The sequence below is a fragment of the Dermacentor andersoni genome, chromosome 11 (assembly GCF_023375885.2).
Source record: "Dermacentor andersoni chromosome 11, qqDerAnde1_hic_scaffold, whole genome shotgun sequence".
NCBI classification, from domain to species: domain Eukaryota; kingdom Metazoa; phylum Arthropoda; class Arachnida; order Ixodida; family Ixodidae; genus Dermacentor; species Dermacentor andersoni.
In genome coordinates this window covers 116,187,662-116,214,537 of record NC_092824.1, presented here as the reverse complement: position 1 = coordinate 116,214,537, position 26,876 = coordinate 116,187,662, and the positions used below count along the sequence as shown (strand labels likewise).

The window sequence follows — 26,876 nt, the reverse complement described above, 5'->3', positions numbered from 1 at the left end:
GTGTACTCGTTCGCTCGGTTACGATGTAGGGCGTCTGAGGGCTGCGCTCTAATAAGCTGCGTTTGGTTCTAGTAGGCTGGCAGAATTTTGCGAGTGTTCCAGGACGGACTGGTTGCTAAATGACACCTTGGATTCCTCTGCCAAAAGTTACTGAGCCCTTTCATAATAGGCAAGTTTGAGTCAAAGCTGGCACTTACAGCAGTATTCGTGTAGCGGCTCTGGTGCTCCGAAGCGCAAGGATAGACTTTCCCTCTCTGCCTTCGACCACGGAAACCCAGGAATGGTTCCATGGCCTAGCGTCGTCTTATGTCCTGTGCAAGAGGTTGTGAAGCTTTGTGAAGATACGGGATCGACAGACACATCCTTCATACAGATGATTGAATTGCTGTCTTCCACAGTTCTCTAAGGAATTGAAAAGCTTTATATCCAACTTGCAAGCGCAGCTGTCCTGCTAGAAGCATAAGAGTGGTAATTCGTTCGAAATGGGTGTCATCCCATAGACACGGTCGCAATTCTGGCCCAAAAGGCGCCGTTCACCCTGCGACTGTTGGGCTCGACGGTGTGCATGAAAAAAAAAGCATTTGCAATGAATGGATGACTTATCAGACAGTTCGAAGATTACGTGGCGTACTAACATTCGCAGCTGCACTGAACACACGCACCAAACGTCTCGTAGGCATACGTACTGGTATATTGGAAATATGCACCCTGCAGCTGTGCGTTTTATCATACGCCGCAATCAAGTTGGCAGTTCTTTCTTTAATATGGCAGGCTGTAAGCTCGGAATGTTGCCATGGTTCCTGCATGCTGGATCCTGCGTCGGGGAGCATTTAATCCTGGCTCTGCGAAGCTACGGAGTGTTAGAAGGAAAGTTGTTCTCAGCCTACAGAACTCTGGAGCCCTGAGGAATCAACATGAGCTTGTTCTCGCGGTTCTGGTCACGCGCGCAGTGACCGAGTAACTTTCGTTAACGGCTGTTCATCCTTAAAAGCTCTTGGCCCTTTCTAGAGGACCAGAGCTAGTTCACTGTCCCAGAAAAAAAAAAGAAAATCCTTCATGCTATTGTAATATCTATTCTTTCGTTCATGCTCGCAATGTTTGTCTGTGTGCGTGCGCTCTTTCTTCACAGACAGCTTTTATTTGCTAAAACAGAACTACTGGTGTAAGCGCTGCGTCTCCGTCGACCACCATGATCGTGGAGGGTGTACCCAAGGAACTGCAGCAAGGCATGCCGCCCATTGCGACCGTGCCGCTGGGCTACGCAGAGCCACGCTGGAACTTGTACCTGGCAGTGACCGTCGTCGGGGCAATGCTGGTCATGTCGGGGACATTCCTGGCGCCCGCAGGACTTCGGTATGCGCAGCGTTGATCGGCCAACTTACTGCCCGGGGCGACGGAGACCATAAGCGTATTTGTTGAAAATTGTCCATAAACACAGGAAGGCGGACGGAGCAAGTGGGAAGCTCCCATAGCGCGTTGGCGATTACTAAGAATGCAGAGGTCGGAGCGTGTCTATATTACGATGTGGGAACGCGCAACGGTGTACTCGTCAGTAAATATAAGGATATAACGCAGCGCAACGACATAACCGCGATAAAATATGACACGTCACAGGCGATGTAGCGTGTGTGCGTGTCTGTTTATTTCATCGTGTCGATAATACCCCTAGAACCTTAATGCAAGCACCTTAATTTGTCCAACATGTCCTCCTTAATACAGAGGAGAACAAGCGAAATGTAATTTTCTCGCATTTTATAAATGCAGCATTTAGGGAATTGAACGACCTGCGCGCGTATGTAGTTTTATCGAGGTCTAGCAACGCGTATCAGCGTCGGTATCTCGCCTATCATGGTTCATTACAGCCAATGGCCATGCCCCCTCCCCCCGCCCCGCCTTTTTTCCGCCTTTTTATTTAAACGGCCAGCTTTGAAGCGTTTGTACGTAAAGGACTCTACGTATAGTAATGAGTCAGTAGTCTTTAGCACAAAGAAGCGCACGACACCAGAGAAGTACTCAAAACACAGCGCTGTGTCCTGTGCCTTCTCTCGTGTTGTGCGCTTCTTTGCGCTAAACACTATTAACATGCAATACCAATTAGCCCACCACTTTGTTTGTTGATAGTAGCGAAGCCTGGCCACTATGACAGTCTCAATGTCGTTCGACACCACCTTCATGTTGATTCTGGCCAATGGAAAGCAGGCCACGTGCGTGGAAATTCGATGTTCTTCTGGTGCTCTTCTTAACTTCACGGAGACCAGTACCGGCAACAGGTGCTGTTCAACCAAATATGTGCCCCAGCGACGGTTGCCTCAGAAAAAGAAAAAGATCTCGAACGCTATACTTCTGTGAGCTTCATCCGCTGCAAGTAATTTCGGGGCCGGATACACGTCATCATGATCCCCACATTTTAGATATCACCAATATTTGCCACCGATCAGCTCCACTTCTTCAAAATGGTGCCTTCAGTAAAATATTTCTTGCTCTGCTGACGACACAGGGGATCGCTCATCTTTCGTTTAACAGTCGTATTTGGTTCAGATGAATTAAAGAGATGGAAGACCCCAGCCAAAATTTATTTTATCCCGACGTTTCGGAGCTCTGCCGGCTCTTTCTGCAGCGGAGCTGGGAACCGGTCGGGCTCCAAAATCTCGTATCCTTAAAAAAAAAAAAAGTCTGGGTGGAGTTTTTTTTCTCTCTAATTCACTTGTACCCAACCAGGCAGATGTCTGTCGAATGTTTACTTTTTCATTGGTTCAGGTGGTGTCGGGCGCGTTAATGTGTCATCCATTGTACAGTGACCGTCATGCTTAACAGAACACGCCTTAATAACTTTTTTTGCTTTCCCTGCGGAGGGTGCTGGAAACTTCCGCTTGGGTACGTGCCTTGAATGTGATACCTTAGTGTGTCTTCTTTCCAAAGAATTCCACGTTTCCTCTTTGGAACCCGTGTTTATTAAAGTTATAAATGTGTCGTCTTCGTTGTGATTAAGTCTGACGACGGATTCACCTATGCCACTCCGTGTGTGTGTGTGTGCAGGTTCGTGATCGGCTGCCAATCCCCCCAGTGCGGCGACTGGTTCGAGGACCTGGCTGTGTCCATCAGCCCGCGGCGCAAGCCTTGTGACGACTTCTACGAGTTCGTCTGCGCAAACAGGAACACCACGCAGGTAGCTGCGCCGGACGCATTTTGGCATGCGTGCCATATTTGGAAACAAACTGCGAGAACGTTATGCATCTATACGCGAGAGCAAGGAGCACCATTGCGATAACGTCTGTGGTAAGAGGACTTGCAGGAACAGACAGAGCAGGAGAGAGCAGGGAAGGAAGACTCTGCTTTAATAATGTTGATGATAGAGAAAAATACTGACGTTAGGCAATATGGCACTGTGCCGACAACAGGGCAACGTTTGACAAGCGCCGACAATCTTTTCTATATATATAGGTGCGTTTACGACTGGTCTGAGTACACCACAATGCCCTGCTCCGTTTGTGTAGACGCAAATGAAAATATGCATTATACAGTACAACCATAAAATTAACTGCTAGAAGGAGAGATTTAAAGCTTCGACGGCAACCCGCCGCGGTGGCCTAGCGGCTATGGTGGTGCGCTGCGAAGCGCAAGGTCGCGGGATCAAATCCCGGCCGCGGCGGTCGCATTTCGATGAGGGCGAAATGTAAAAACGCCTGTGTCCCGTGCATTGGGGGCATGTTAAAGGTCCTCTGGTGGTCAAAATTAGTTCGGAGTCCCCAACTACGGTGTGCCTCATAATCAAATCGTGGTCTTGACACGTAAAACCCCAGAATTCGTTCATTCAAAGCTTTGACGGCACTTCGGAGATTTTCTGCAGAGCCCTCATTGTGCGTGCAATTCGATGTTTCCCCGGCGTGCTCCTCTCAACGTGTATTTTATTTATTGGAAGTCTCATCTTCATACGCCTAGTAGTTACCAAAGTGCGAACGTTTTGTTCTCCGGCAATCGTTGAGAGAAATACCAACTATAGCGAAAACGTGAACATTGTCTACGGTACCCGCAAACAGCTGCAGCATTGAAATATCTCCGGAGTGTTCTTCCTAAGACACACTTAACGGTAAGCCCGATAGTTCTGAAACTACGCACAAATGAATACTCTCAATGGAGCTCCAAAGCGAGCAACAGAACTTGACGCGTCAACATACGACGCGTCATGAAAAGTACATTCACCGCGACTCGGCAGCCCTCCGACCCGACGACTGAGATTACAAGCCGTGCGCCTGATGCCGCCGTGCAGGGTGCCACCGTGAACGCGTTCCTGAAGCTTCAGATCCGCGTGGCGCTGTCCTTCTTCAAACGGCTGCTGCTTGTCGACACCGACCTGCCGGATACCAGCCTGGTCAGCGCACACGTGAAGACTGCGCGCCTCATGCAACGCTGCATGCAGGAGGCCATCAACGGCGCCGACGACCTGCGTGAGCGAGCCTGCGCCGCACGAAAGTATAGTTGGAACCGGCGCACAATTAGCAGTGTGTGCATAATGCTCCCGAACTCTGGGACGTGTGCAACTCTGGGACGTGTACACACACACACACACACACACACACACACACACACACACACACACACACACACACACACACACACACAAACACACACACACACACACACATATATATATATATATATATATATATATATATATATCATCACGAGCCTGACTTTCTGCCGCCCCCTGCTACGCTTCCCTTCCCTTGGAATCCAGTCCGTAACCCTTAACGACCATCGGTTATCTTCCTTCCTCATTACATGTCCTCCTGCCCAGGCCCCATTTCCTATTTTTTTTTATTTCAACTACGATGTCATTAACTCGCGTTTGTTCCCTCACCCAATCTGCTCCTTTCTTATCCCTTAACGTTACACCCATCATTCTTCTTTCCATAGCTAGTTGCGTCGTCCTCAATTTAAGTAGAACCCTTTTCGTAAGCCTCCAGGTTTCTGCCCCGTACGTGAGTACCGGTAAGATACAGCTGTTATACACTTTTCTCTTGAGGGATAATGGCAACCTGCTGTTCATGATCTGACAATGCCTGCCAAACGCACCTCATCCCATTATTCTTCTGATTATTTTAGTCTCATGATCCGGATCCGCGGTCACTACCTGTCCAAAGTAGATGTTTATATATATAAATATGCCTAGTGCGTGCGTCATTGGGCACGTGACGGCGCAGCCAATGGGGAGGAGGTGGCGCCACGTCATGAGTGTACAAAATTTGCGCGTTCGTGGCATTTCGAAGTCTACAAATGCTATAATGCTTTCGCAGTCCCACACGTAACCACTCTTAAGTGTCAATGCCGAATTTGTTTTCTTGTTTGTTTCGTACATTAAGCGCGCTTTTTTTTCGTTAGCAGTGGGCGTACAGCGCCTCCTCTGTTCTTTCACGCCGTAAGTCGGCCACGATGCGCTGCGCGTGACGGCGTCTTCTCTTTCTATCTCTCGGCAACAGCGTGTGTGCGTGTGCATCATTGCAGACTTCGTGACCGACTTCCTGGCGCAGTACAACCTGTCGTGGCCCCCCGCGCAAGAGCCGGCGGTGCGCGCGGCCCAGGAGGAACGCTCTGTGGTCGACTTGCTGGTCGAGCTGAGCCTGGTGCGCGGCGTGCACCCGCTTCTGCGCATTGTGCCCGACGTGTACTTCAAGCGGCGCGGCTACTACTCGCTCCACGTCGAGTTTAACCTGGCCTTCATGTACGAGTGGGCCGCCGTGCGCAAGCTGCTGCTTGCCACGGGCCGGCTTGCACCCTTCTTCGAGATCACCGCCCTGCTTCTATCCGGGAGGTGCGCTCTCGAAGGCTTTCTCCTTGGCGGAGGCGCCCGTCACATATGCGGCAGCGCTTGGTCGTGAGGGAACTCGTGCTGTCATGTCCAGTGTAGCGCAAACGAACGCACATGGCGAAAGAAAACTGCGCCTTCTGTCGCGTCTCTGTATCGCCTTTGTGTTCGCTTGCGCCGCACTTTACATGCTGACGTCATACCAACAAGCCCATTACCCTATCATTTCAAACTTCATGCGAGTTGCCGCAAATCGTAGTTGTTAACGTAGAGCGTTACATGACAAGAAATCAAAGCCCCTTTCTTAAAGAAAGATGGTTGAACGCGAAGCTTTCCCCCAATGCAAACTGAATCCAATGCCAACGACCACGCAACGATCCCAAGAAATGCTAAGCGACCCGATGCTATGATTTGATTGCTTGTTTAGGATTGCATTTTGTGAACGTTGAAGTTAAACGAAGACACATTTCGTTAAGTTGCATAGCCTTTATTTTAGATCATGTAGCCGTTGATTACGCGTACACACTCACACTTTCACAGACGACTCTACACTTGCACAGTATTAATTGCCTCATGATCGCTGTGGTAGACGGTCAGAGGCTCTGCCATCGTAACGTGACACAGGCTGCTTGCAAACGTGAGATCAATGCAAAAACGGTGTTGCGTCGTGGGTCTCTGTAGCGTCTTAAGTTTCAACGAGTAGTGATCTAGCATGAAACTCTCGATCCATTTGCCGTGCTCTTTCGCCACATCGATGTTATACTCACCGCACACGAGCATCGGCGTACTATGTGGATTTAAGGTCTTCATCGCTTCTGCCAGGAACCTTTCCGCGTCACAACGAGACGTGCTCGGTCTAATGTACACGCTGACAATCACAAGACCAGTAGGCATCTCGACTGCACAAGCATCTTCCACATGGCTTCTGCATGCCGTTGCCGATACACGGGATCGCCCTTACGGCCACGATCGCGCTCGCGCTTACGTTCGCGTACAGCAGCCTCTTCTGCCGTGCGCTGCAGCCGCGGCCTGCCCCCGTTGACGGCCAGGAATGCATTGCGTGACGCCCGTAATGCAATGCAGATATATACAGTTCGTCTGCGTAACGTGGCGTTCAACCACCTTTCTTTAAGAAAGGGGCTTTGATTTTTTTTCCCCAGATCCTAAGACGAGCCCGTACTCACGCTCACTTGCTGTTTCTGATAAGCAGGGAAGCTCAGTTAATTGCGACAGGGTGTGGTCATACCTAGCAGACGAATTATACGCTTCCAATGAACTTTGTGCGCATGTGCTACTCTTGCTGAGCTCGTCGCTTCGCGCCATTATCTGGCACTGACCGGCCGTCCAGTCGACGCTGGCGTGGTTCTGCGAATGTAAGCTGTAGTGTTCTACGCAGAGGTGTAAGTTGGCTTTCCTGCAGTGCGTTTTCGGCGCTCATGGACGAATCAGTGAGACAAAGCTTCGCTTTAATAAGGCGGGGCGGTAGGGGGAACCGATGCACACCGTCATGAGTACGCACTGACCCAAACGGGATGAAAATTTCGCCAAAACGTACATTTTCTGGAGTCCCGCCGGTCGATTTCGCGTCGCGAGGGAGTCGGGGACGCCGTCATGTGAGCTTGCGTTTTCATTTCTGAGCCCAAACCGTAGTGTGCGGGAACGTGTTTTGCGCGGCACATACGACACACGCCAACTGTGCGCGCCTACGTGTTTAACTAGTCATCCACCTCCACTGCTAACCCTCTCGGTCTCCTTCGCTTTCTCCAACCTATCTCCGCAGTGCGGCCAACTGCTGTTGTGCCACACACTGAAACCACCATTTGTCTGTCTGTGAAATTTTGCACGTACTGTCCGTGAGCGGTGCTTCGCCATGCCAGTTTTGCCTGTAAAGGGTGCATCACTGCGTATCGCAACGTTATGCGGTGAAGCAAATTTTCCTCTGGCAAAAATGACTTCGGCAGAAACGTAGACGCGGTGCTCATTTACGCAATTTCGCGAAGTCGCCGTTGCAATGTTTACATCAGCGGCGTTGGTGTAGATAACTAATGCTAACCATAAATCGTTTCAAATGCTGCAACTATCGATGGGTATTCACGGCGAAGGCCTGGGCGTGTTTCAATCGTTGCGTACTACAAATGCAACAGTCCGATCGTAATCTGATTCAGTTTGGATTGGCAGTTACCGCAAAGTCTTGCAGTTTCACGCCATTTCTTGCAACCGCATTGTTTTAGCGGCACGCAAATGAGCTAGCACTACTGCTTTGGTGTCTACACAAGTGCAGGCGTCAAGGCGCTCATCGAGCGTGCGAGAGTCTGTGGTGCGTTCGGCTTAGTTAGATTTCTGGCCTTATGTGTTCTGAAGCTTCATTTCGTACACCAGGAACTTGACTTGTCCGAAATTTGAAGGCCTCCGGGTTGTCACTACACTGACGAATAAGCACGAACAATGGCAGCTTTATGTCGACGACATGGCGTTAGCGACCGTTGTTCGTGCATGGGATGAGAATACGCATGTGGCGACGTTAGGAAACTAGGATGGCGACGGCTATACCCGAAGCTGATCAAAATAGGCAGCCTCATCGTGCATGAAGCGGAACTCTGAGAAAATGCGATGCTGTGAGGGCGACCGGATACGCTTAGATATAGGCAGAACTTAAAGGCCTCTGGCAGTTGGTTCCCGTGTCCAGCTCAACCGACGCAATTTTCGCATCTAACTCCAAAAAGTAAGCTGCTGCGGTATAACTTAGTTTGGTTAAACCTACATCCGCAAGGTAGATAGAATCTCATGAAAGAAAAGGCCCGTTCTGTCCCAATGCTACAGAAGGAACGGGCATGATCCTCACTCAACCCTGACGTTCGAATGGCCGAACTGGTTTTCATTGTCGTACTCTGCTAGCAGTCGCTGGTGAAAGCGTGCCGCGTCGTTTCCGACTGCGCCACGTGATTTCCGCCTGGAAATGCAGGCGCCCACATCCCCAGCTGGTGGAGCGCCTGATGGCACTGGACAACATGCTGCTGACGGCGGCGCTCCCGCCGATGGGCGACCGGCCCAACATGACCACGTCGTACGTGCGCTTCGGCGACCTGAGCAACCTGACGAGCCCGTCATTTCCCGGACAGATGCTGCTGGACGCCGTGAACCGCGTGCTGCCGCCGAGACGGCGGCTGAGCGAGGACGACGAGCTGGTGGTCACCAACGGCCCTTACCTGCGCGCCATCGGGCAGCTGCTGGGGCCCAGCCCGGCCTCCGAGACGCTGCGCGCATACGTCACCCTCATGCTGGTGAGGACTCCCAAATTTAGGGCTGTACGTGCATCCAAGGGTTTCGCGTGACTGTGTCAAAACGTGGACGATGGAAGACAATGAAACGAAAGTTATTAAGCGTAACGTTCAGAGACAGGAAGAGAACGGTATGGATAGCTGACATTAAGAGAAAAAAGGAATGGAACTGGTCAGGTCATATAATATGTAGGGTAGGGCAGATAAACGGTGGACCATTGGAGTTACAGAATGGGTGCCAAAGGACGGGAAGCGCGTGTCGAGGACAGCAGAAAATTAGGTGAGGTGATGAAATTAGGAAATTTGCAGGCGCAAGTTGGAATCGGCTAGCGTAAGACAGGATATCGCTGAAGGGGGCCGTTGTCCTGCAATGGACATAAATATATGATGATGAAGAGGAGGAGGAGGAGGAGGAGGAGGAGGAGGAGGAGGAGGAGAATGACGTGAAGACAGAAGTGGGGCGCCACGTTCGAGAACGCTCTGGCTCTCTCTCTGCCGCCGTATGTGAGGCCGTATGTGAGGAGCTCGTGAGTGCCGCCGTATGTGAGGAGCTCGTGAGCATGACGGTGCAACTCAAGAAAATTAGATAAGTTTGTTTTAGTCGTTCCGTAAACTACCCCCTTCTTCCTTGTTGTCTTGCCTTTTGAGTTCGTACGTCACTACCTAAATTCTTAGGGCTATGTCCCTTTCTTCTTTCCTCCAGACCACTGACACCAGTCTTCAAGCCGTAAATAATAACGTCTTATTAGTTAGGAACTGTATTGGCAGCTGCACGCAATGGTCGCGCCGCTGCAGTTGTTTCTTCCACGCATATCGTCCTTGAGCCGCGTGTCGAACTTTGGAACTTTGATTTCACGCCTTTCAGCACAGCAGCGCCACTTTTTACCCTCTGGCTACTGCTGTATACGGTAGTCGAGACGGCATTTATAGCGTCGAAAATATCGGAGTATATACTGCTCTCAGCACGTGGGATTTGTTTATACCTGTGTAATCGTTTGTACGTGCGTTGCACACAAACAAGTCGGAGAGGAGACGCCGGAGATTTAATGAAAAATAATGACAGACACGTTTATCAGCATTGGTGAAACCGCGAAAAACAGTTTCGAGTAACAAAGTAAGCATTGTTGAGTTGTCTTGGAAAAAAATGACACAGACGGAAGTAAATGCAAGAGCTATTGGCGGCGAGGAGTTACGGAGACGCCATCTATCGGAAGCGCCTGGCTGGCGTAGTATGAGGGATCACGTGGCGCGCTCCTCGTAGGTTTTGCTGTCAGCGCTCACTGAAAACACCACGCACGAGCTCTCCCGGACATTTCTGTAAGTACTTTCGAAACGAGAGAAGTTTGTTGCTGTCTAAGTAATAATCATGGGCAAACTGAAAGCACAGAATCGTTTACAGACGCTATCTCTTTACCGAATACGTACAGTGAACGCCACTGCGCGCGGTCGCCGCGATGGAGTCTCCCGAACCGGCTTCTTGCGTGAAAGGTAGGTAAACGCTGAGAGCAAACTATGTAAAATATGTTCTTATAGTGTTTGTATAAGTGAATGGAGCGTAATAGAATGAAGCCTCAATGCAGCGATCGCACAGATTCGCAGCGACCGACTGCGCGTCTGCATGCTTGTCCGCGCACTGTTTCGCTTTCACTGCGTGCGCGTTTTCGCACCGTGCCATGAGCTTTAGGCCGCAGAATATGAGCATTTGACAGTATACAAGCAACCATTGCTACGTGGGCGCTATCAGAGTTGCTCAAAAATAATTGCATTGTAGAAACTTCGACGGGGACTGTGATGTGCCGTCGCGACGATTCAATCTATTTTTTTCCTCTTCTAAATTCTTGGACGTTTCAATGTTATTTCTCGAGTTGCGTCGCACTGTACGTTTATCGGTGTTCTCAGCGTGCGATTTCCCGCTGCTTCTTTTTTGTAATCCAGTGCATTAATTCATAACACAAACATGACCATATGCCATGATTTTTTTAACGTGCTTCTTACCGCTCCCTTTCCATTCCAGTGAACTTGCCAGTATCTGTAGCATCGACAAGTTCATAGACCAAACCGTCATGACATTAGTCGGGCAGCGGACTTGGGCGAGCGTCTCAGTGCGCGTTTCCGCTCGGTGCATCATTACGTGGCCTTTGGTGATCTCTGTCAGCGCGGGAAAAAGCCGCTACTCCGCCGGCTGGCCATCTACAGCCTCTCGGCGTTCTATATGAGTCGTTTCATCGCATCGGCCTCGACTTACCTGGCCCGTTTCCTCTGTTTGTCTCGAAAAACAGATGGGTCGCCGTCGCTACAGACTATGCGACGCGATCCCCGATCTCCCGTACTCTTCCCACCAGCTGCGCGACCGAAGTTTCGGACTTCTTACTCCATAATGTCATCCTCCAGCATGGGGCACCTCGGAAACTCCTAACCGACCGGGGCAGTTTCTTTCGAAGGTGATCGAGGACATTACACGGACGCAACACAAACTGACCATGGCCTACCATCCACAGACTAATGGCTTGACCGAGGGACTGAACCGAACGACTGAACCGAACACAAACATGCTGGCAATGTGTATGTCTGCCGGCCACCAAGATTGAGACACTGCATTGCCTTTTGTGAAATTCGCGTATAACACATCTAGACATGAGGATGCTGGTTAATCGCCTTTTTTTCTCTTATCCGGCTGAAATTCTACTTTGCCCATGGACACGTTGGTATGGATGGATCGATGTTATGAGCGTCCCCTTTGGAACGGAGCGGTGGGTTGCGCCACCAAGCTCTTGCTATTTACTGTCTAATAACCTACCTAGGTTAGAGAAGAAAAAAAAACACACTATGAACTGCCACAACCAAATTGGTGCCTTCTTCCGCGAGCGCCCCCTACCGAGTATGCTCGATAGGCTATTGCCCGTGCCGACCATGCACGTCAGGTTGCCCGCGCTCGATTCGGCGAGTCGCAGATCCACCAACAAATCTCGCTACAATAGCCATCACAGGACTACCCGCTCTGCCCCTAGGGCCCTTGTCCTCCAATGGTGCCCAGAGCGCCGTGTCGGGCTTTCTGAAAGACGACTGTTCCCGTAAGCCAGCCCATATCGAGTGTGTCACCAAGTGATCCGACGTAACGTAGGAAATCGCTCCATTGTCGTCGTCCCATCAGCTCTACCCCGCACCGACATCGTGCACGTCGCCCGCCCTATCATGAACCAGACAATGATTAACCTCGTATGCAGTGGACGTTTACCGCGCCGTCATTTTTCGACTGCACCGAGTCGGTGTTTTCGCCGCCGGGGGGTAATGTTATGAGCCAGCTATACTGCGAACGAAAAAGTTGTTGCAATAGCAGAAGAGAAAGAAGTCGCTTAGTTGTGGTGCCACTCGATGTCAATGTGTAAATATTGTATATAAACCCTTTTTGCCATCTCCCCGTAACAATATTTATGATAGCTTTCGCTGGGGAACGTTTTCGAGGCCGGAGCTATAAAGAGCATACGAGACTCACTGGTTTGTGCGTTGGAGGTTAAACGAAACGCGGTGCGCTGCAGGTTCGCTACCTGGCACCGTCGACGTCGTCCCGTCTGGTGAGCAGCCAGCTGCCGGTAGAAGGGAACGCGCTGAACGCAGTGCTGTTCCGGCTGGCTCACTGCGTGGCCGACGCCATACAGCTGGTGCCGTACGTCATGGGCGACCTGTTCGTGCGCTGGCACCTGGACGAGAAGGAGCTGGACGGCGCACGAGACATCGTCGGCCGGGTGCGCAACGCGACGCGCGCTGGCTTCTTGGCGCTGCGATGGATCGACGAAGAGACGCGCCGCGGAGCCCTGAGGCGCATCGACAACTTGGCCTCGCTCGTTGGGCACCCCGACAATGTGTCCAGGTATGCAGAGCGCGCGCACGCGACGTTAAAGAGTGAAACGACGATAAGTCTTCTTTTTGTTTACTGCGATAGCAATTATATGGACACTCCAGGCGCACTTCTGCCGTCTTCCTTGACGTAGGCGTTGTCGTGATGTTCCCTATAAAGTCCAAGTGCGATAACATCGTGACCGCGTGCCATATGCTGTGAGTGCGAGCGAAAGCGTGCGAGGGTGAGTCGAGCATGGTGGCTCGATCTCGCGCGCAAGAGGGTGGAAAGCGGAGAGGAACCGCGCCATCTTCAGTCGCGCGCAAGGCACCATAATTGTGGGGACATTGGGGGGGGGGCGTTCTACTCCGGCGGCGGCTGCGTATGGCCCGGCTGAGCGCTGACGGGTGGGCCCTATTTTGAAAGGGACCTGCAATTGGTATACACCGTGTTTTTTTTTTTCGTGTGCGTCACCATACTGCTACGCAGTGGCGCCATCTATAAGCAGTCGCCATGCTGGCTTGGGCGAGCGAGCCGTTTTGCATGGCAGGTGTACGCTCGGCGCTGGTTTCTGGTGTTTGTCTCAGGCTCGCGCGCTTTATTTAGACGTACTGTGTAGTCTAGTGTAGTGTGACGCGCTGTATTGTGGGACGTACTGAACTAGTTTAAGTCGGTATGGCCGGACTTTCTGCTGGCATTGAGGCGGACGAAGCATGCGGCGCGATGTGCGCGCGAATGTTTGAGCCTACAATGAGCCTCGGAGATCAATTGTGTATTTCTGAAAGTTCCATTCACTAATGTGACCTTATTGCAGTATTATCCTCTATAGTTCTAAGCTGCGGTTTAGGAACAATGAAACATCGCGACGATCGTAACAGCATGGGTACCATTCTGCTACTATAAGAACTGATACTTGAGAAGCGTTCAAACTGTTAGCTGCAGATTACATTGCGTGACTACTGGATGATGTTTCCACCCATGAATAAAATAGTTTTGGTTAGTAATAACAGCATACCTTACAGTGTGAACTACGCTTGTCCAGCAAAGCGACCGTTTACGAACTGCGCGAGCATCCTAAGCAGTGGTAGGTGCTGGATTAAAGATATCTTCGTTCTATATAGCGCTTGGTACAAGCATGCGGCATCAACGTTTATAGATGTATAAACGGTGTCCGGCGTGACTATGCGAAGTCGCACTGCGGCGTTAGCCAGTTTTCTCTTTCTTTTTCGAGAAAGAGGATGATAACCGAGTTTTTTTTTTTTTTCGGTTGTGTTCGTTCCGTTCTCTACGACGCATTCACACGTATTACGGAAATTTTGTCCTCAAAAATAGCCATCGTATTCTTTTGATGCAATCCCTCTCAGATATTATGGCTTTACATGGTAAAAAGGCAATGCCGAAGCACATAGCTAATATATGTATCATGCTGGTTCACCATGCGCAGTGATCGATGTGTTGAGCAACGCCATCGGCTTCTTGCAGGAGGCTAGCGTAGACATATAGTGATTTCAAGCGTACTAGACTTGAAATGTGTGAAAACGACGCCGGTTCATCACAAATATTTGACAGCGGCTGCCGCTTAGATGTTTCGTGATTTGCTTAGGTTGGCCGCATACACAAGCATGCGCTCTTATGTTTTAGTCCCTACGCCAAGCGATCAGATATTGAGTAGATTTGCCATTTCATGCTGGAAATACAGAGACGCCGGTTCTCTTCGTTGAATTTAAACCGATATACGCAAAATAGTTCGCAACACATGCACACACCGCGGCTGATATTGCGCGTCACATGTCCGCGCCCCCAAGAGATATTTCCGCATACTGTCGTCACCGAAGCACCGAAAGGCTTTCCGGACGACCTTATATGAACGGACATTGCGTAAATTTCACAAAGTACGACCTAAAACATCTCGAAATCGCTCCGCAGCACGCGACAGCAATACTTTCAAGCAGCCCCGCGCCGGATCGCCCAAGCCAGAGAGGAGGAAAGGCTCGCCGCGCGCCCTTTTCTCCTCGCCCGATGAGAAGGTCTATAGGGTCTAGGCGAGCCGCTTAGTTCGCGTTGAAGCGTGAGTCCGCACGAAGGCCAATTCGCTCGCTGCTGCTGCCGCTCTGCCTCATGCTGCAGCGTTTTGACAATGTCTGCGGTCATCGAGTGAAATGCGTTCATGTTTGCCTGTGCGCGCGTTAATGCTTGTTCATTTAGTTAGTAAGTGAATGTTTACAAGTTTATGCTATCTTTGCTTCATATAGTTGTCTGATAATTTGCTATCACAATCCATGCTTCACCTTTCAGGTGAAACTGTTGCTTAATTATTTTTTTTTCGGAACACTACTTTCGCCAATTTCTTTGTAATAGGTTGGTCATCAGAACAGAAGATGAAGGTGAAAGGTAATATTTTTTAAAATTCTGCGTTCAAAATGCAACGCCGGCATGTCAGTGTGACGTCACGGATATCAGAGTATGTGTTCTTTACATTTGGTCTCTTATGGCTCGGTAAAAGTCGCTGAAACTTGCGAAGTCCAACGTTTGACTCTTTTAGAATACAACGTAGTCCATCTAAATCGATAACAATTTAAATATGTCCAAGCACACGCCGTCAAAATCTGTGACGGCACGGCGAGCGGATGCACAAATTTCAAGGCGGCGGCGCCACTGGTCTTTCGCCTTTTCTGGATTGCCTGGCCTGCTATCACGCTAAATGTGGCTTTTCTTTTTTTTTTTTTCGAATTGTAGAAAGGTTTTGAATATATTGGGAACGGAGGAATCGTTTTTCTCGGCTACCACAGCACCGATTATGATGCAGTTTGTCGCATTTGAAAGAAGTTATAACGTAGTAACTGTCTGAAGTGGATTTACATTTTGCACCAAAATTTTAAAGAAATATTCTTGAAAATGGCAAATTAAATAAAGAACAGGAAAACACAAGTATCCATATCAAGAAGACAAACGTGGCGTATATTATACACAGCTCTCGAATATACTAATAATTTTTGAGTAGGACTATCGCAAAACCTTCGTAAAGATAGTAACAATTTCGCATAAACTGTAAATTCAACACCACATTTGGCTCCTTGAGTTGCTCTAAACAAATCCGGTTTACAGAACTGAGATGTGTTTCTGGCGCAGAGTTATGGATTCTTAAACTTCACCTTTAATTTTTATTTACTTAGCGATTTATGGCAATTTTTATTAAAAAGCAGAAGTTCGCTAAATAAAAATTCTGCTTCTTGGAGTTACTAGAATATAACTTAATTCGATCGGTCCAGCGGTTATCTCGAAAAAGCGTTTCTGCATTTCACATGTTATTTAAATATGTAATTCAAAGTTGGCCCCTAGTTGAGGCCCCGAACATATATGGGGCAAAATTTTTTGAGCCTTTAGGCCATTTCCCTAGGCAACTATATGTACTAGCGGTCTAAATAAAATTGAATGAATGAATGAATGAATGAATGAATGAATGAATGAATGCTAAAGCTTCCTCTTAGCGCCGATTCGCAGCAGTCTATCATTGGAGCGCTCGGTGGACAGCACTCGCTGAGGGGCACGAGCAAGGCAAAGCATGCAAGAAACTCTGAGGAAACTTATGAGGCGATTATAGGCTGCAGGAAACTCTTCTCTAGAAAACAGAGGAACTCACGCGCGCCTTGGATTACGAAAACGCCCGGCGTTTTCTTGAGATTCTCGCCCGCCCTTGTCGCTTCAATTGCGAAAGCGGCAGGCTCGTTATCTTACAGCGGCGCCGTTCTCAGCGTTCTAATTATACCTGCTGAACTAATTTCGCACCGGTGAATAAGAACTCCAGTCTCAGCAGTGTGAACAGAGAGAGACAGTAAACAGAACGCCGACCAAAATGGTGTTGTCGAAAGGTCTCGACGGTCTTTCGAATATGAATCTACTTCCTGGCCAGACGAGATGTTCTCCAATTATTGGTTTCGTTCAACAAAGAGATATTGACTATAATAATGACACGTATACTTGTTTATCTTTCTCGGGTGACCGCCTTTCACCGGCTAACAACGCTTTCACCGGTTATTGCTCAGCGCAGGGCGCGCCTGCATGCATCGGAATTTTCTCGAATGTTATCGATGGTTCTATCCGTTCTCTATTGTCACCGAACCTTGTGTAATCTGACTGTATGCTCGACGTGAACTGTGTAGTACTTTCTGGAAGACACACGGGCACCAACGATTGCGTTGGAACCTTGGACGAGTCATTTATAAAAGGAGACGCGCTCGTTCCGCAGATCATATTTTCGACGATCGCCGACTGTGTTCGCCGCTATCGTCGTGCTTTGAATGTCACTTGTAATGAGGGGCACAAGTTCGTCCAATAAAGAGTTAGTTTCGTCATTCACAGTAGCAAATCGGCCTGGAAGCTTTAGTGTGGCTATTAAAGGTAAAAAAATAAAAAGAGAAAAACGAAAAATATGCAGCACTGGAAAGTAGTAGATTTACTGACAAGAAAAAATATTCTCGAAAGATTTTTTTACCAAGAAGTGTAATTTCTATAAGAAAAAAAAATATCGTCAAGCTTCTTTATTTGAAACGAAGTCTGGCATCGGCCAACAAAAGTATACCAGTGCTTCGTACATAACAGAAAATACGTTAGTTACGCTCGAAACCTCTCCTTTACACCCTTATGGCTGCAAGGACAGGTTTTAAATGAAGCGAACGCTCTTATGGACGAAAGAACACCATTCTTACGGGGTGCATGCGACCACCCTGCGTGTAATGTGCTTATAGGGTGCAACGCTGTGTATATTTAAAAATAAACGCATTTAACAGCCTTATGGGCGTTTAATGTTCATTGTGTGCCCGTTGACGTGGGACACTGGCTTTTTACCCGGGTTATTCCGCTTAAATGAGGATGTCGCGTATATGCTTATATACCGGCCGAATCCTCCGATTTTTTCCGGGCTGGTCAAGACGCTTCCGCGGGACGATTTTTGGCTCGACATCTGCTGTCGACCTGCCTTCTCAAAACTCAAATTCGGCGCGCAAATTTCGACATGCAAGTGCTTCAAATCTGCAATATGCTATTTGGCGTAACGTTCGCTTTATTTAACCGAGCGGACGGACCAGCTCAGTCCACGGCGACGCTTCTCCGCAATTAAAGGGTGGACCAGCTGAACCGGCACTACGCGTTCCTGCCGGCCATGCGAGGCAGCTACGCGCACATGCTGACCGCGAGCCGGGACGCGGACGCCCATCGCCTGCTGCGGCGGCTGCGCGCCAGCGAGCCTTTCTTCCCCGCCGTGGACGTGGAGCTGCCCATGATTCTGGTGAACGCGTTCTATCTGCCCATCTACCACGTGATGGTCATCCCGCCGGCCATCATGTTCGCGCCTTTCTACCGACGCGCGCTGCCCGCCGCGCTCAACTACGGCTCGCTGGGCCACGTCGTGGGTCACGAGATCACGCACGGCTTCGACCCCGAGCTCAGCCTGTACAACGAGTCCGGCCTGCGCGAGGACTGGTGGACGGCGCGCTCGCGCGCCAACTTCGAGCAGCGCGTCAAGTGCCTGCGCCGCCTCTACAACGAGGCCCCCTGGTCGCGCGGCGTCAACTACGGAGACACGGCGCTCTCCGAGAACTTCGCCGACTGCGGGGGCCTCGACAAGGTGTACCGGTGAGCTGGCGCTCTCGTCTGCGTATATCAGAGCCAGGCGCATTCCGATATCCTATATCTCTTGCGTTTTTCCTCGTCGTGTATACGCCGTCTCACGGCCGCACATATGTTGCTTCTGTACCCCGGTAACGAAGCTTAGAACGGCAGAAAGTTGAGCGTGTTGGTATAGAGATTCGACGTGAATGAAGGTAAGGGGTGCTTCTCTTGTGTCCATACGTGTCTGCACGTCTTACCTTCTTTCCCGGTATTGGAAGTGTTTGATCGTGGCTTCGTATACAGCATTACATGCAAAGTCCTCATAGCAACGCGACGCACTGCAGCACAAACATAACGTGTTGTTAAGGCGAAAGCGAGCAGAGGCCGCGTGCCTGTGGCTGACTGTCCAGTGGACATACCTCTCACCGTTATCTCACACCACTTATAAAAAACGGCAATGAGACTCGCATGCTTTCACATATAGGTAACCAATGGGAGTGCTGAAGCGCGTATGCGCAGGTTGACAGATATCTGTCAGCCTGTGTTGCCGCGCAGCAGTCCACAACAGAAATGAAAGTACGGACTTTCCGCGGGTAGGGATTACCTGGCTGGTGAAAACTTTCCCTCACCAGTGAAGTGCTGGCCCTCTATAACACTTCCCTTCGCTCCACTCTCACCTACAGATGTGGTTGCTGAACACAACAGAAGGCGTGCGCGCCCCTGGCCGTGACCTTACGCTGAACTGCCGGGAGTCGATAGATTGCATTGGGGAACGCGGGCAAAGCTAGGCGCAATCAGTTTTTGATTCTCTGAAACATATAGTTTTAAGTAGGAGCGTGCGCCTACCCAGATGATGTCAAAGTACCAAGCGCTTTGTTAGGTGCTAAGGCGTTTCTTTTTTTTTTTTTCTCCTTTCTTTTATTGCGATAGCAATTATATGGCAATCCAGGCTCATTTCTGCCGTCAGCTACACCATGAGGTTCCGTGTGAAGTCCGGCCAAGAGCAACAAAATCGTTGCCGCGCGCCGTATGCTGCTTGTGCGAGTGAAAGCGTGCAAGGGTGAGCCGGTGATCGCGGCCCACCCGATCGCGCACGCAAGTGGGGGAAAGCAGGGAGGAAGCGCGCCGTCTTCCGTCACACGCAAGGCTCCGGGGGGAGGGGGGGGGTTAAGCCAAGACCACAATTACGCTTGCAGACGCGCGCAAGCTCGCGTCCGCGTGCCTCGCGACGAATGGCGGTTTACATCCACAAAGACGCGCGACAGCGCACCATTGAGCGCACCATAGAGCGCGCGCTCACTGGGCCCGCTCCCAGACTCCTTGGCAGACGCCGCTTCGCACTTTGTTATTGACAGTGTTTCAAAACGCTTCGATATCTATAAATGTAATCGCTATACTTTTATAGCTGTTAGATCAGCACAAAAAGAAAAGAAGAAGCTATTTCTTGCAGGATATAAATCTCCTTCAGTGAGAGTTGAACCTTCCGCGCCGTAGCTGCGTAGCCAGGAGCGCCGACGCGAGGCAACTCAAGCGCGCGATAACAGGGAGGAGCTGTTCCCCGTAATCACGCCGCATTTCGACGCGTACGAGCCATGCCGCACCGTCGATCAGCGCATGCGTGGGCACGCGAACGCGAGCTGGCGCGTGTCAGCAAGCGTACGTGTGGTCTGGGCTTTACTCCGGGCGGCCCGGGCGTTCGCGCGCGCCCGCCCGCCCTGGCCGCTGTATCTTGAAAGACATGAGCGACAGGGACCGAGTCCGTCGTACGCTGTTTTCGCGACTTCGTTCGCATTGATGCAAAGGCAGCACGAAAGTCAATTCGCTCGCTGCTGCTGTCGCTGTTCCTCACTCCAGCGTTTTGACAGCGAGTTTCCGCGGTCATTGAGTGAAATGTGTTCATGTTTGCTTGTGCTCGCGTGACACTATGCTTGTTAATTTAGTTGGTATGCCTGTGTTTACGGGTTCATACAGCCGATAAAACTACTATCGTTACTTCGTATAGCTTCCCACTAATCTGCTATCGCAATCGATGCTTCGCCTTTCGGGCGAAACTGCGAGTTTGTTTAAAAAGGTTCGTTGCTCGCAAGTATATGAAGAAGAAGGGATAGACAAGACATAAAGCTCTGTCTCGTCAGATTTGGCTGAAGCGCTAAGCTAAATGTAGGAACGGCTCTTCTTTAGTGCCATGACCTGCTCGCAGTGGTAAACAGGTCTAAAACTGACATGCAAAAATATTTTTATTAAGCACAGTCCAGCTGCGACGCATGTCTTTGTTGGCTAAGCTTCAGTGATGCGCCGTCACGCTACACTCAGTAAGCATTGTTAACACATTTAAAGTGCTAGAAGGGTGTTTTTAACTTAATACCTTCCGTTACATTATTTAGCACCCATTTTACTCAAAACACTGTATAATAAGGGTATGTGCGAGAACATGTCCCTGATTTTGGCACACTGAGATGTAGCTGCTCACCCCTACAATCGGAAGGTGCTCAACACGAGGTCAAGTGCACAGGACGGGCCGCGTTTGTTCTCTTGGATTCAATTTAGAGAGTCGAATGCGTGGGCGTAAGGTCCAATTCCATAACACACAATGGTGTTAGCTTACCAGGGCATAGATGTATATAGGAAACAGCTGCACCGAAGGCAATGGTCGACGAAATGTGACACAAGTTTTGAACATCACCTTTGTAGAAGCACAGCGAAGAGGAAAAGTGTTACCGCGCTGTTCGAGCACGACAGGGCATGGACCTTAATTCTCACGTGCAGGTCATTCAAGTCGCTTGGTCCTCAGCCATCGCAGCGGCTGGGCGACGAGAGCTACACGGCCGACCAGCTGTTCTTCATCAGCAGCTGCTACAAGTGGTGCACCGTGGAGGGCGCCATGCGCGGCCGTTCCTCGTCCCCGAGCGACGAGTCTGAGGCCATCAAGTTCTACTCGCCCATGCACATGCGTTGCAACGTGCCACTCATGAACATGCCCGAGTTCGCAGAGCACTTCAGCTGCGCTCCGGGCACCGTCATGAATCCGCGCGTGCGCTGCGAGACCTTTTAGCGACGCGCTTCACTTGAAACGTCTCATAAACGTCGCGAAATGCCCGCCTCTTGCGTTCTTCGCGTTCCAGCTGACTTGAAGCCAGCGTCGTAGGAAAGAAGACAGGGGGAATTATTCCCTGTGGTATCATTTCTATTTTTGCAGACGTTTCTTGCAGTTCTAGTAACTTTCTTTTGTTCAATTATTGCCTGAATGGTTACGATTACCATAATTATTTTTCAGAGTTGTGGCCAAACCGTGTGCGTAAAATTTTGATTATAGCAAACGCATAACCCTCCGAGATACCGTGTGCGTAAAATTTTGATTATAGCAAACGCATAACCCTCCGAGATAGCCCGCTTGCGGACCATATTACACCTCCCTGCACGATATGATTCACATGCCACCAAAGCGTTAATGATGCTTGCCGACATGCGGGGTCCCGAATGTTCGCACGATCCACGTCCGCTAGGTATAGAACTCTAGAACTAGGTATGTTTACATAAATGTATATTGCGTCATTTCGTATAGAATATAAACGACGTTTTCCTGAAACATATGTGGATTAAGGTTTAAACTGACGCTATCGATCGGCCCACTCGTTGCCAAAGTGTTCTGCAACACCGCGCCTGTAGTCGTCGCAGTGTTAGACATCTTCAAGCTGTCCACACAGCCCCCCCCCCCCCGCCGCCGCAATCAGCTACCGTCGGGTCCCATGAAGCCGAGTTCTCTTACCTACCTTCTACCGTGAGGTTTCCAGCACTAACCGTAAGGCAAAGATAAAATGTTATAGCAGAGTCATCCCACTCTAGTTCTAATAATTCTGGCGAAGATCTGCGTGTGCGTACCTCGAAGGAGGTCGCACGTGTACAGCGGTCACCTTTAAAGTTGGCTTCTCCACATTAAGGGCGGCGCCCCTGTGCAAGGCAGTGCGGAACCGCGAAGGTACTCGTGACAACAGTAGGCTTTGCATGTGTGCAGTCTACACAGGCGTGTCATTCGAGATCAAAGACCTAGCCCCCTCTCTGATTGGGAGATGGGCGCTTATTGAGTGGCCACACCAGCAGGGCACAAGGGTCTGATGGCCCTTGCAATGAGAGGGAAGTAGTCTCTGCAGTCGTGGGTTCTGACAGCGGCCGGGTTACTTTTCCCCAACTTGGCCGCGTTCTCGCCCGCAACAAAGAGTGATGGCAATCAAATGCTTACAACCACTACCAGAGGAAACCACCATCTGAACCACGAAACGATCCGCCGAGTGTGTTTTTCCTGAAAGCACACCCCGCAAGCTAAGCAGCTGAGTGCACTCGAAGATACGGCGAAGAGCCTTGGCGCCCCTTCTATGGTCCCCCATTCTCTTTGTTTTGACTCATTTAATGTTCTGGCTTTTCTCTGGTCACGATACAGTTCAGAAAATGTGTCCGCGTCATGCCCACTTCATGCTGCTAGCGCACAGTGTGTTGCACAGTGTGTTGAGCTGCAAAGACGATGAAGCCAAGTGGGCATCCCCTTACGCTCGGCTCAATTGGCTCTGCAGCAAAGCCACAGATAGCATTCTGCCTCCCACTGCATGCATTGCTGTTGTGCGCAACAAGCAATATACATTCCTGCTGGGCAGTTGTGTGCATACCACACCGTGGGGCGTTTGGATGGTATGAGCAGAACAAACAGTACGCTTCTTGCTATAAACACCGACGGTCTCATGTACCATTGGAGTGCGACGCCTGCAACGGCGGTGCCCCTCGTCGCGCCAGCATTGTGAGACGCTGTTTCTATTGCAGTTGGCTCGCATACTGTGTCACGGCAACCTCCGCGTAATCTTTGGATCACTGTCTGAGGAGCTTCACGCTAAACGTTGCTGCCGCTTTCAGTGCTTTGCCCTACGTGTGAAACCGCTCTTTAATGCGAAAGCATTATATGGCGCCTGAGGCGGAAAATCTGGCGTAGTTGTCGACGTTGTCGTGACCACAGATGGTCCAAAAAGTCATCTAATGCTTGACCTTCTTTGGTAGGAGTCGAACCCACGACCCTTGGTGTTATTTAAGGCGAAGTTAATTAAGGCACTCAAACCCTCAACCTTGCGTTGTGGCATAATGTCTAAGCATCGCGTGGTGGTCGCCATACTTTCGCATTCATCCATGTAGGGATAACTATACTCCATCTTGCAATTACCTAGCAGCACTGCCGAACGTATGAGGCGCACACAGGTCATATCCTTGCGCAGTGGTATATACTTATATGATACGGTACAGCGATAGGTCACATGTAACCTTTGCGCATGCAAGTCGTATACCGAGAATTACTGTGGCACTTACCACCGGTAACCGCAATAGCCACCTTATAACCGTGAAAACAACATGGCAGCGCCCATACAGCGCTGACCACCAGTTTCAATCCGAATTCGTGCTTGTTACTGGCTCTCCGCCCTGACAGCAGAAATAAGTGGCAAAATCTGTCATTGCTTAGTTTCATCCCAAGCTGAGGTCAAAGCATTAGATATTTTGTTGTAATTATTGAGGTCGCCTGCTTGTCACACTGCTAGGACTACAGAAATGGCGCCGAGCCGTAATATTGGTTTGATTTCTAGTTATCAGATGGCGCCACATCATTAACACTGATCATGCGTTGACGATGCGGAACGCTATAAAGGCCTCATTGTTGACTGCATCATTAGTTTACTACCACGCTGTAGCGTGGTACGTGATGACGGTGGCGAGCAAACGCCAAGTAGGCGCCGAGCAGACTGTGCTGCAGGTGAACACTTGTGAGGGCGTTTGCCTTTACTACTAGCTAAAGAGGCTGCAAGGCAAGTGCAAGGAAAGCGAAGTGCCGCTGTCACATGCATGCAAACGAAGCTTACGGTTATGGTGCCAAAACATATTTTGCATCAATCCACCAACCATGGTGCCTGTACCAATGTGATCGCAAGCAGACGCCGAGCATACGACGCGGTGCGGGTGAGCGCATCTCTAGGGACATTCGGCCTTACTATTAAGAATTCGTGTAGCTTCCACAGTGCTGCAAGGTACTAATAAGATAAGAGTGCAAGTACACCTTGAATTTTTTTTATTTAATGCGGAGCATTTATTTGCCTGGTCGAGCAAAGGTCAAACTCGAGGCCATCCAGGGTCACAGAGTTTGTCGCCATTGCGCGCGCACCCCCATGCGCCTGCTCATTGGTTGCTGCTAGTTTAGCACCTCCTCTCCTTGCTGCAGTAAAGATATGCGCGCCACAAATATACGTGACTCAGTTGCGCTAATTGCGCTTAGGCCTCTACTTTTCACATACAACAATGGGCCTTCGAAAGTATCAAGCGGAAGAGTGCTAAGGCTCTGCAGAGACTACAGAGGTATGCGATGCGTACTGAAGCTGCGAGGCAAGAGGTGAAGCGACACGCCACGCGAACGTCCCCTGGGGAGGTATTCTCGGACGATCACTTTTGGCGATACTATCGCCTTTGCGTGATGTAGCACTCAACCAGCCAATCAGCTCATCCGGTTTTGCTCAACCAGCCGACCATACTCAACCAGCCGACCAGCCTGATGGCCAAGGCGATAGTATTGCCGAAAGTGATTGTCCCACAATACGTCCCCAAGTGGCGCTGATTGGAGGAGCGCCATTTGTGGGTCGCAGACGCGTACTTTCAAAAGCACTTTGTCGAAGACGAATTTCGTGTAGCGTCTGCCACTGCCTCTGGTTCCGTTCATATGTCATCAGGGTGTCGCAACCCGCGCATGTGGCGGTCCTCGAGTGAGCGTTTCCCCAGGAAGACGTGGGTTCGCTCGGGCTTTGCGTGCCACGTGCAGGAAAGAAATGCTTCGCACTGACTTCGATAATCATTGAGCATGGTTTCTATTGGTTGCACGTCGCATACAAAGTTAAATAAACGCCTGCTAAATGGCCGTGTTTCTTTGTCTACATTGGATGCTCACATCTACTGCGCGCCTCTCCCCACCACATTCTCTACTTGGTACGGAGGATCACACATGCAAAACAGCCCACATGGTTTAGTCTTGTGGCTGAGCCTGTAGCGTCTCATTTTGCCGCAGCCCTGCACGCTGTGCACACCACTGCAAAAAGTATCGGAGCAGGAGACCCACAAAGAAAAATTATGGCGTAGCAACGATTGCAGCTGCCGTGAAAGGTGCGAAGCATGCCACGTCGCTCGACGATCGCATTGCACCTCTAAATTATAGGCTCTGTGAATAAGTTATAGGCCAAGTGAATCTTTTTTTGCGATTTGCGGGTTCCAAGAACTGTTATAGTTGGCGCACCTGAAATGCCCACTCTGCATGAATGCGTACGTTCCCCCGATTGTGTTCTCGAAGCTGGCTTCACCGCAACATGAATCATTGTGGGGAGAAGCAATTCTGTCACCTTCGTTTTACAGGTGATAACCTGCTCAGTGAAAATAGGTACCTGCACACGTGCATAGCTGTGAACGTTATAACAGTAAGCTTCGTCATAGGTGAATGAGTTAATAAAGGCATATAGATTGGAGTTCCTCAGCGTGTTTAACGGCGTGCAAGCAGCTACCACTATTGGGCACCTGCATCCGCTAAGAATACCTTGTGACGCAGCATATGCTGCAAGTCTCGTGCGCTTAACGCTAACTCCAGCGGTCGTCAGTAAAGCATAACACTCACGGTCATCACTCTGCAGTGGCTAGTGGTTAGTGAAGCACGGAGACTCTTGATGATTACAGGGTGCATCGCGTGCCTATGACCTGCAACATCTAACCACCGCCATATTTACGGCCAGCTCGCTTCTCACTTCCGCTGTTCTCTGCATCTGTCTACTTCCGCAATATTTTTTTTTAAAGCTAAAAGACGTATGCTTCAACTATGCATGAGAATGGCCAGAATTTGCTGCTGTGGTGTCAGTAATGAAGGCGGTAACTAGTGAGGCAACTAGTTTTGGCCACAGATGGCAATTTGAGAACGCTCAACCCAAATATTGGTCCTATTTGTTATTACGTTTTCACAGTGAAACGACTGTGGAGGCCGTGGTAATTAGTGCACTATCCAATAAGTGACATGAACATATGGGATTGTTTGCTTTCACTGTATAAATTGGGCATTGAGCTGAAAAAAGTGAGCTCATTACTCAAACAAAAAATTCAAGTCTACTTATCTGTTCTCTATATTTGTTGACATTTGAGTGGCTATAGCTGTCATCAAATCATTGTCATGGTACTTGGTAATTTTGGTGTGTGGAAAGGCAGGAGTAAGCTAAAGTCACTGGCTTATTCAATTTATTCTGTAAAAGCTATATGCCCCCAACTGGCAACGTAGTGTCACCATTCTAGGTTTTAAACATATTCC

At 49.8% G+C, this 26,876-nt stretch overlaps 1 protein-coding gene across 1 annotated transcript; it reads left to right on the top strand.

Annotated features, from left to right (window-relative positions):
• Window positions 1-603: 603 nt before the first annotated feature.
• Window positions 604-21,614, top strand: LOC126539559 (membrane metallo-endopeptidase-like 1). Its single transcript, XM_050186442.3, has 8 exons — window positions 604-1,353; window positions 3,037-3,166; window positions 4,268-4,445; window positions 5,503-5,809; window positions 8,766-9,084; window positions 12,618-12,949; window positions 18,035-18,547; window positions 21,290-21,614. The coding sequence occupies exons 1-8, from the start codon at window positions 1,190-1,192 to the stop codon at window positions 21,573-21,575; spliced, it is 2,229 nt and encodes a 742-aa protein (XP_050042399.1). The 5' UTR covers window positions 604-1,189; the 3' UTR covers window positions 21,576-21,614.
• Window positions 21,615-26,876: the final 5,262 nt, after the last annotated feature.